Here is a 10,712-nt window from a genome sequence, read left to right as displayed (position 1 = left end):
AATCATGCCATGGAGACTTGAGTTCAATAATATGTTTTTGTATTTGTTGCATTCCAAGACAAAAATTGTATAGGCTAGTAAATCTACCCCCATTGATTATGAATGGGGACCCAAATGAATGGACCTGCCTGGATGGGGACCCAAATACAAGGCCCTGGATGGGGACCCAAAGTATTTGGGTGAGAATCAATGGGAGTAAAGTTACTTGACCCTAAATTTACCCCCATTGATTCTGACCCGTCCCCAACCAGGGCCATGCATTTGGGTCCCCATCTAGAATCAATGGGGGTAGGCCTACAATTACTATTACTAAAATATTAATTTGCGAATGCAACGAATACAAACAAATATTATTGAACTCAAGTCTCCATGGCATGACTAATCAATAGAAAAAAATGAAATTTTAGGGGTGAACTACTCCTAAATGAAGAATGTGGGCTACTCATGCCATTTCACAAGTTTTCCAATGTATAAAAATCCTTAATTCTTTTTGTTTTTTAATAAAAGAAATAACAACTATTTTCAAATGGCCGAAATATAGGCCTGAAGTGATTTGTAATAATCAAAATCTACAAAGTAACTAGTAACGTTATCATATAATTGTAGTGGAGTAAAAGTCCAATGTTTGCCTCTGAGGCGGGGTAGAAGTAAAAAGTACTGAAAATAGGAATACTCCAGTAAAGTAAAAGTAGGCCTACCTCAAAACTGTACTTGAGTAAAAAAAAGAAGTACATTTACTTAGTTACTTTTACTTTACACCACTGATAAAGATGTATCTACTGTATCTGTTAAAGCCTCGTTTGGCACTGGTGCAGTGTTCGGGGAGAACATCCTGGGGATGTGGCATCTTGTTCCCTGTATGGTTTCCTTGGTAACCTGAGCAGCATGGTCGGGGCCTTTCTGTCTAAACAGCTGACTATAGTGGTAAGCTGTTAACTCACCACAACAACACTCAGGTAAGATGCTTTTATAAAAGTATCCTAATAAGCCTATTAACGTCCTCCAATACAATGTTTATCCTCCTGTTTGCAGATTATAATGGGTGCTTTTGCGGCTGCCGTGGATGTTGTGAATTTCATTTCTGTCCTCTGTTCAATTTTCTTCTGCTGGAACTCAGAATCAGGTAAAGTGGATACATGTCATTCACACTTAAGTTCCCACCTCTCCTAAAAGCCAAACAAAGAGGCCCTGCAGAGGCATTGACTGACATTTGAGATCACTTGCACAAATCAAGTAGGGATCATTGTAGGCTACTAGTTGCACTGCAGCTGCAAACTCAAAGCTAACAGGGCTAGATGACAACTGACAGATAAATCATAAATAATAATTATTGCAAAATTATAAGTTGTCAAATGTTGTTCTTGGTAAGGGCATCAGGTGTTGAAAGGGCAGGGGCAAAGGGACAGGTGACAGGTGAACACATGTTCAACCAGACAACCACCCCAAAAAAAACGTGCTTCTCGATTATTTGGTTAATAAGACTGTTATTGGTTCTAAATATCATTTTAGATTATGTTTTTGGTTAATTTCCCAACCCTACTTTCACCTCAGCCTTCTGCATTCATGTTGTGTGTCAGTGAGGAGAAGGAGAATGATGAGGAGGCGAAGGCGGCAGTACCTCCTGGCAGTGTCTGTGCTTATGGTGGTGTCAGGAGGTTACCTGACCTCCATGGTCAGGCCCAGGCCAGCTGAAGGACCCCTCACTGGGAGGACACTGCTCCATGTTCTGCCTCAAGTAAGTGCATGCTAACTCTATGAGGGAGAGTGTTTTTTGCAGGTCTTTCAGTCTGAGTGTATCCAAAAAGCAACTGGGTTAAGGCAGCGGAAGCTTGTGATTGGCTGCGCGGAGTTCACGAAAGTCGGGGAGACGGAGATACACCTAAACCCAATCTGGGAACCCATCGTCAAAGAAGAAAGGGCGACACCTATCGGTCGGCCTGAGGCTGTTCTTGAGAGACTAACCTAAACCTAACCTAACCCAAACGCTGGTGAATGCTAACCTGCCGACGCTGGTGAATACTAACCTGGTGAAATGCTAACCTGCCGACGCTGGTGAATGTTAAACTGGTCGGACCAACGGTGCTTAACCCAGTTTTCTTTTTTTTTATATACACTCGGACTGAAAGACCTGCAAAAAACACTCTCCCAACTCTATGATGCTCTGATCAGCTTCCCTTAAAGGCAAAGTTGTAATGACATGCAATTTGAATATTGCTGTGTTGATGACAGACGGGTTGTGGTTCTGCTTTATCCATCTACCATTTTGGCATACTGTATAATATAGACGTTGGCTCTCCCAGGCAGTTTGCAAAAGGAAAATGTTTTGTCCAATGTCATTGCAGTTAAAAGGTTTTCAAATCGTATCATAAATTGCACTTCACTATCTTAGATTGCCTCAATGATGAGCTTAAAGCTTCACTATGCAAGATTTCCAAGCAAAATTACAAGTTCAATCCTTTATTTCAGTAATCCATCTAAGGTATTGGAAAATTAGAAGCTGAAAACATCTCACCTGATTAAAATGCTGCAGTGAGCTTCAGGACCTGTTTGGGAACATAGTGGCACTAATATATACATTTAAAAGACTGTTACCTCTTGCTGCCACTTGGTGCCACTAATGCCCAGTGCAGCTTTAAAACTACAATCATTAAGGTTAAAAGTTGTACTTTATTGTTACATATTGTGTACAGGTACATAAGAGTAAAACCTATTTTGGTTTGGCTTCCTTCAGAAAATGAGCAGCATAATGATAAAAAAAAAAAAAAAAGTTTCATGTCCTCTCCTGGAGAGAGGTAATTGCAACCATAGGCTTGCCCCAGCTATAATGGCAGCCGAATAGACGCATCGCTCAAATGACCATTCAATGTGTACAAACTACGGAGCATTTATTATCCACTCCAGTGGGCCTTTAGTTTCCAATAACTTTGACATCAGGGAGGGTCTAAACTTCTCAACTGAGAGTAGAGAGATCACATCCAATCACTGCAGATGTACTAGTTATATTACTATTAACATACAAATAAAAATGTAAAGGCTTTCCTCCACAATGCACAATTTGTCCATATTATATTTTATATCCGATTCATGAATCTCTCTCCTTTCACAGGACCACACTGAGATCCTGGGTTACATCCTTGGGCTGATTGCCTTTGTCATAGCCTGTACCGCCAAGTTCCCCACACTCTCAAGAGTAGTAAGTCATTGTCATGTCTGATCTACTTTGCTCTATATACTGTCCCTACAAAGTGACTTTCATAAAGCACAACATTCTTTGAAATGTTAATTATGAACAATAATCAACAAAAAGACCATAATATTTACTACTTCTTTTTGTTTAGCACAAAGGTCATATGCTGTCAAAGGCACGTGTGTTCTCTGGAATGCTGTGCTCATTGGCTGGTGCTCTCTACGCCACAGCATTACTGCTCTACAACACTCAGTGTGAGTTTGTTGTAAGAACCATGCCGTGGCTCCTGTCAGCCATGTGCTGTGCCTGCTTGGATCTTCTTGTATCCTTCCCAAGCCATAAAGAAAAAGCAAAGAGAAGACTAGTTGTTCATACTTTAGTCTTTAAATAGTCTTCTCTCTTTTGTGAAGTGGCCTCCCTGGCCTGCAGAGTCTCGCGCACGCATGTTAAACGGCCACACCACCACAGATGACTTACTTGCAGCTGCAACAATTATCACCATAGCAGTAACTTTAGACAACAAAAAAGAGAATGGCCAAATTCCACGTGTGAGATAAACGATTAAGGATGCGGAATTGACCACATCAGATTTCATCCAGATACTTGAAAAAGCACCCAGATAGTTTAGTCCTATTTTATGATAAATATTAAATACAGGTAATCTCGTCTGTAATCCAGGTATTTCGAGAACTGTTCGACCAACAGAAATATGCCGGTTACACCCCGCCACTCCGACATATCTACTTTCCGACATGTCTCCATTCCGACACTAATCCTATCTCTAACACTTACCCTAAACTTAACCCCTATGGAAGTGTCACCACTCCGACAATAAGAAGTCAATTTCGGCGTGGCGACATGTCGGAATGGAGAGCGACTCCCAAATATGCCTCACGTGTCCAAGGGAGTGCAGTGCCCGGCATCAAGTTGGTTGTCCAGAACCACCCGAAAAGGTTCTGGTCGTGGCCCAAATGAGCCAATCCAATTGATCGCCATGGCAACCCCAGCCTAAGCTTGTTCCCCACATTTGTCATTTGATTACTTTCCACAGTCCCACTTCACAAGCGAACCAGCAATCCCGGTTAACTTGATTAGATTGGTGTTTCCTGAATACTTTTAAAAAGACATTTGAAACATGTATCTGACAAAATAAATATCTAGCTATAAGCATTTTCTCTATATTTGACTGGTTGATGAAAAGCCATGAGAGAGAAAACGATATAGAACAATCTAAAATAATAGTATCCTGTAATATTCTGTAATGCAAAATGTGGTCAAAACTCAGTGTTTCAGCATGGTAGCCCTCTCCTCCCTGTTGGGAACCGGAATGTTTCCTGGTGGTGCCACAAAATACTCCTCAAATGTGCTTTTAGGAAGCTGGAGTAGTTCTTCAGCAATGTCTCCTTCTGTAATGGCATCATCCCTCAGGTACAAAGTTCTTTCCTCCAGAACAGAATACATTTCTTCAACTCCATTTGTGTCAACAACATGAAGCTGATCGGCAAATCGTATGGCGCCCTCCAAATGTATCAGTACCTCTTTGGCACTGAAATCAAGCAAGGCTAGTCTCTCCAGTTTGTTCACCAGATCAACTGGGACTTGAGTTGCCAAAGGAAGTTGTTTATCCAGCACTGGTTCCCACGTTGCAACACACGGTACCTTGGAACTGTACACTCGTGCTATATGTTCAGAATTAGTCTGAAGGTTGGTCATTCTCGAAAGGGTCTTCATGTTTGATAACGTTATACAAGCATGTGCTGTTCTAACATGGTAGAGTGAAGACCTAATGCTGCTAATCATTTTCATTGATGGGCCTATATTCATATCAATAGAACCATTTCAAGCAATGAACACTAATCGGTTATGAATAAGCAGCTGCATTGTGTCTCAATCATTTATACTGATTGAGTACTAAGTAGTCTAGCATCAACAGTAAATCATTCACTGACTCCTTGGCATGTACATATTTGGGCATAATTTAGGTATCTCCATGTGACGTCCTGATTTGTACTGGCGTCAGGCATGTCCATATTTGTTGCTTCATAGCAATTTATCAATCATCCCATCGTTATTGAGTTGAGAACGCATCATGAATATCCATATATGGGCATATATGCACGTTGCCACAGATGCACAACTTGAACTTACAGTAATTCTCAAAATAGCCTTGTGGGTAGATATGGCAGACAGTGGTCATCACAACGTAACATTCCCATATGGAGAGGTACAAATTTAACATGACCATATACGGAGAGGTGGGTGTCACAAACACCTTAGCCTCAGGAACCAGGCGTTTCATTACAAACACCTTGAGCTAGCATGCCCATATTTGGAGATATGGTGTTACACTCTGTGATATCACAAGCTCACAGTTCGACTTCAGACTCTGCATGCATACTGTATCGCTGAGGACTCGTGAGTGAGGTCAGTCTGATCGGCCGTTGAGAGGTGTGGGTGTGTAGGCATATATGAAGCTCCGGTTTAGCAAAACCACCGATCTGACAGTTATGTCCATATATGGGCATTCTGATGACATCAGTGCCCTTCCGGCACCGGTCTAGTATAGTAGATTTCGGATAACTTGGCAGCAGGTGTTTTGCATTATTTGGAAGGATGTTATGATATGAAAAGTTGTAACATTTCCAATTTGTTCTTACGGGCTGCCTGAGCCTGCACGATAGTGAGCCGGGTCTGTCACTGAGGGAGTTCTTCTTCAATACTTAGTCTACTGTTTATTGTAACTGTTAAAGCTAAATTATGTTAACTTTAAAGTGAAATTGTGTGTGTGTGTGTGTGTATGTGTGTGTGTGTGTGTGTGTGTGTGTGTGTGTGTGTGTGTGTGTGTGTGTGTGTGTGTGTGTGTGTGTGTGTGTGTGTGTGTGTGTGTGTGTGTGTGTGTGTGTGTGTGTGTGTGTGTGTGTGTGTGTGTGTGTGTGTGTGTGTGTGTGTGTGTGTGTGGTATCGAAATATTAGCCTGTTAAAGTGACCTTATATCAAACTACTAAGTGCGGATACTATGTTATGGTCTTAAAGTACAGGCAGTGATTATAATACAGTACATGATTTGAATTCCTTAGATATACTCTAACTATGCCATGTCCAGACAAGATTGCATGCATCAGATGATAGAACACTCATTACAACTGTAAGAGACTTGGACGAAAGACTTGAGACTCAACTACAGTAGCTCAGAGTCTTGAGACTTGACTTGCACTCCAGCTTAAAGACCTGTGAGCATCTCTGTCTCACTGTAATATACCGTAAATTAGGTTATCAATTAGGTAGTGGCTCCTGAACTGACAATATCATACACCAACAGTCAAGTTCATTTATAATGTTTAAAATGGTAAAATAAGTTTAGGCACTACATTATAGAGATGGTAGGTTTAGGTAGCCTATACGTTTGGTGCGGATAAGGGCAGGTTAAGGTTCTGTGATGTGGAGTTAGCCAATGAGATTGAGTGACCTCAAACTCTCAATTTCGGAGCTAATATGTAGAATGAGTTACCGGTTCAAAATGTCCCTTCTACCTGCTTCTGTTGTGGTTCTGATTGGTTGACCTTCAATCCCAGCTTGTCAGATACTGGTCATTTCTAGGTGCAGAAGAGGGGCCAGCCAGCATCCTGAGAGGTGTTCCCCAGACGCAGAGAGTCTCCTAGGGAGTGTGGGCAGCATTACTGAGGACATCCTCACAACGAAGAGACAAATAAAACAAGTGGGTTCAAGCGTTGTTTTGCAATACTTGAATCATGTTCCTGTTTACTAAACAAATGGATGCTAATTGTTCTTCATGAACCTCCTCAATGCTTGTGTGCGCTGGGACCCGGTACCATTTTAAACGTTTCTGAAAGAAGAAGAAGGATGTCAAGAAACGGGCTGAGATGGGCTGTTACTTAGATGTCGGTGACCCTTTGTGCAAGGTAAAATAAACTGCAGTTTATGACCCTTTGTGCAAGGTAAAAGAAAACTGCATTCTCATAAACTCTGTCAGTGGTATTCTTCAAGTAAAGGTTCAAGATATTTTATTTGACATGTCAACTAATGTTGCTGGAAATGTGTCTCAGTCTGCACATGACATGACATGACATGACATAGTTACATACACAAATACGGTGTGCAATATCTATTTGTATATCCAGTAATAATATTTTGCATTTAGATTCTGTTATATATAAGCCACTGTGCATAGTTTATCTGCATATGTTTGTGTTGTCCCTTGTAATGTAGTCCTAGGGACCAACCCAATGAACCCACTATAGTTTTGTTTCCAACAGGTTTGCATAAATAAGGAGGTGACAGTAGCCAAGGAGGGGGTATTAGAAAGTCAGCCCCACGGGAAGATGGTGCAAGAGGGCAGAGTTGACAAAATGTTCTTCTCTGACTCCTCATGGACATCCTCTTCAGATAGCTCAGATCTGGAGGTAAGCGGGTCTCTTTAAAGTGATGTTGAACATTGGTAGAACATTGGGTTGTATAGACCATGAACTTCACTCTTGATTCCATGGCGAAACAGGCCTCAAAATCACACAAATCAGCACATACTGTAAGGGAAAGTGAATAAAGAAATTCTGCCAATATGTAAAATACTTCTTACATATACTGTTTCTCTATGTTGATTACTTTCATATTAAATGCATCAGATAGTGTGTTTGAGGGCACTGAAAGTGATTCTTGAGACCTGTTTTGCCAGGCAATGCAAGTGAATGCAGAGACATGATTCTATTTTTCTACTTATGAAGCACAGGAACAACTAAAACCAGGGATCTAGTAGATGAAGGTGGTTTGTTTTGGCATCTAAAGTATAATTTTCAAGAATGTTTTTATTTTCTAAGATTGATCGTGGACAGTTTAGTTTGGCCATTTTTTGCATTGTTCTTTGAGATAAACAGGATAAATGAGAGGGAGATGGTGTGTAGAGGAAACAGCAATAACTCTATTTGAGGCATGCTGAGGTATGTGTAGTTCTGTAAGCCAATACCGTTCGTTTGGATTTTAAGAATAATTTTGCCTTCTAATTACACATTGGGGATAATGTATTGAAGATGCAACAGAAGAATGAATATCTGGATGATGTTGAATGTTGAGCTGCAAGTCACTTAATGTGCCACTAGGTGATGATAGCAGGTCAGATAGAACAGTCCAGAAAGGCTGATGGTGTGTCTGCTGGAACAGGAATAGATAAGTGTTTTTTATTTTATTTTTGAACTCTGGACCACTAGCATATTTCGAGCTATCTTCAAGGGCCACCCCAACACACCTTTTAATTTCAAGCTTTCCCCCACAACATGCCTAATTATTGGCATGGGGAGACTATGTTTTGCATCCTGTCCGTCCGTCCGCGTGTCTGTCTGTGTGTCCTTCCCGTCTGTGAACAGCTAATCTCCGTCACTGTTGCCACGATGGCAGCGAAACTGTGCACGCACACTCCCAGGGTGCCAGAGCAGATTTTTTGACATGGGCCTATTATAGACCCACCGGGAGGCGAACACATTTTTGGACAGTACTCCTACAGATGTTGTCCAAAGATCACGCAGATCGGTACTATCTCTGATAGTCATTAAACGAAATGGGTATTTCAGATTTTTCAGATTCCATCCTGATTGGCTAAGATCGCCTTCCAAAGTTTTCAGGACTTCTCCGTTTTTAACAAATGCCTCAAATCATGAACACGGAGTGCAATTTCCGTCAAGTTTTGCACGCACATTCCCACTAGGCCGAGGAAGAAATGCCACTTGAAAATGGTAAAATCAGCCTCATGGTGGCGCTATAACAGCCTGATTTGTGTTTTTACCTATAACTCCTCCGATCAGTGTAAAACGTTGTATGCGCAATCCTTAGAGGCCAAAGAAAAATGTTTGCCCTGCATTTTTCAAATCTGCGTTTCATAGCGCCACTGGGAGGCCGACTTATGTAAAAAAAATGTTTTTTATTACTCCTTCAGATTTTATCAAAATGTCACGCAACTCTGTACACATGATCTCTATAGTCATGTGAACTTTTTACATTAGCCTGTTATAGCGCCACCAGTAGGTAAACTTTTGCAAAACACATTTTTAGAACAAAATGCCTCAAATCATGAATGCGGCGTCCGATTGCTGTGAAAGGCCAAAGAAGACATGGCACTCTTTTCACTTTGGCCTATTATAGCACTACCAGGAGGCCACAATAACCTACCTCGGAAGAGCACTGCTTCTAGTTTCAAATATTTTCTTAAATTTGATAGACTTATGATATAATAATATTTCGAAATGTTTTAATAAATTATTTTAAAAGTTTTTCCCATGGTCCACCTGTAATTATGCCATGGGACACCAGTAACTTGTGATGGTAGAGAGACCTTCAGTACTTCTGAATGAATACAATAACCATTAGTTAATCATCTGATGTCCATTTATATAATACTATAATTATATATTAGAATAAGCCCTAACAGAATCTTTTTTTGTTTGCGCTCCAATATTGTTTGCTAGTTGCTACCGCAGTCAGTCACTTGCTTCTCACAAACCTGTTAAACTGTAATTACATTGACACACTCTGCTGTTTGGTAGACCAGTTGTTGTTGGGTTGTTTTCAACCCAAGCCTCTGAATGCACCACAAATTGCGAGTCTTATACAACAGACAATTTAACAGTGTTGCACAGGTTCATTTGTGTTTGCTGAGAGGCTAATTGTGGCAATGAAGAACAGGAGATCAATAGAGATGGGGGACAGAATTGGACATATCATGTCATGGGGACATGTACAGTACCTAGTCTAAATGACGCCTTTGGGCAGAGGTCTTTTAGTCTTCTAATGATGTTTGTCATGAGTCAGTATCAAGTGTGGAATATTAAACCAGTCTGACTGGGACACTGAATCACTCAAGGTCTGTCTCATTCCAGGTTGTCTGCAGGTCAAACTTTCTCTTTTATTAGAAAGTTAACTAAAGAATTAATGGGCAGATATCTGACCTAAATTCTAGTGCTTCCATCAGGCCAAAATATCAACTTTTTACATTTCATCACAATCTAAATAGGCAGTTTCTAGAATGAACCCCGTTGATTTTGGTAACTCCATGACTTTTACTCTAGCGCCACCCTTGGGTCAATTTATTGTTTGGATATAAGGATGACCACGGTCTGCAAACTTGAATCCTATGGGTCTAAATATATTGCGAGCAGGACCTTTGACAAATAACTGAAAGAGCAGGTTTGACTTAGTTTTAGTTTGTACAGTCCAAGTCAGTGTTTGTCTCCCAGTTGATGAAGGCCCAGAACTGGCTTTCTACATGTTCCGAGTTGTGAACAAAGAATTGCTTTACAAGAGGAATATATTTGACAACAACTGAGGTCTAAGCTGTTCTTACTTTTAAGTGTGTGGTACCGCATATACCGTATTCCTCATCAGACTAGTATAGGCTTTGCATATCACAAAACAATGGAAATAAGTTGCTTCTGTGTAAGTGTGCACATTGCTTACAACTTCCAATGCACATGCACGTTCGTCTATGATTGATAACATGGCATAACCTTGATTGCAAAGTTGT

At 40.7% G+C, this 10,712-nt stretch overlaps 1 protein-coding gene across 1 annotated transcript in view; it reads left to right on the top strand.

Annotated features, from left to right (window-relative positions):
- Window positions 1-1,591: 1,591 nt before the first annotated feature.
- The window catches only part of tmem44 (transmembrane protein 44), a gene marked incomplete at both ends in the record, with an annotated part of 34,369 nt that continues 25,248 nt past the window's right edge, over window positions 1,592-10,712 (top strand). The window contains 3 exons of the mRNA XM_080728548.1: window positions 1,592-1,735; window positions 3,107-3,193; window positions 3,339-3,509. Of these exons, the coding sequence (XP_080584674.1) occupies window positions 1,592-1,735; window positions 3,107-3,193; window positions 3,339-3,509 (402 nt within the window). The remainder of the gene's footprint in view (window positions 1,736-3,106; window positions 3,194-3,338; window positions 3,510-10,712) is intronic.

The sequence above is a fragment of the Nannobrachium achirus genome (assembly GCF_963921795.1).
Source record: "Nannobrachium achirus genome assembly, chromosome: 1".
In the NCBI taxonomy this organism is placed as follows: Eukaryota; Metazoa; Chordata; class Actinopteri; order Myctophiformes; family Myctophidae; genus Nannobrachium; species Nannobrachium achirus.
Note: the sequence above shows the minus strand (reverse complement) of the source record. Positions and strands in the feature narration are given on the sequence as shown.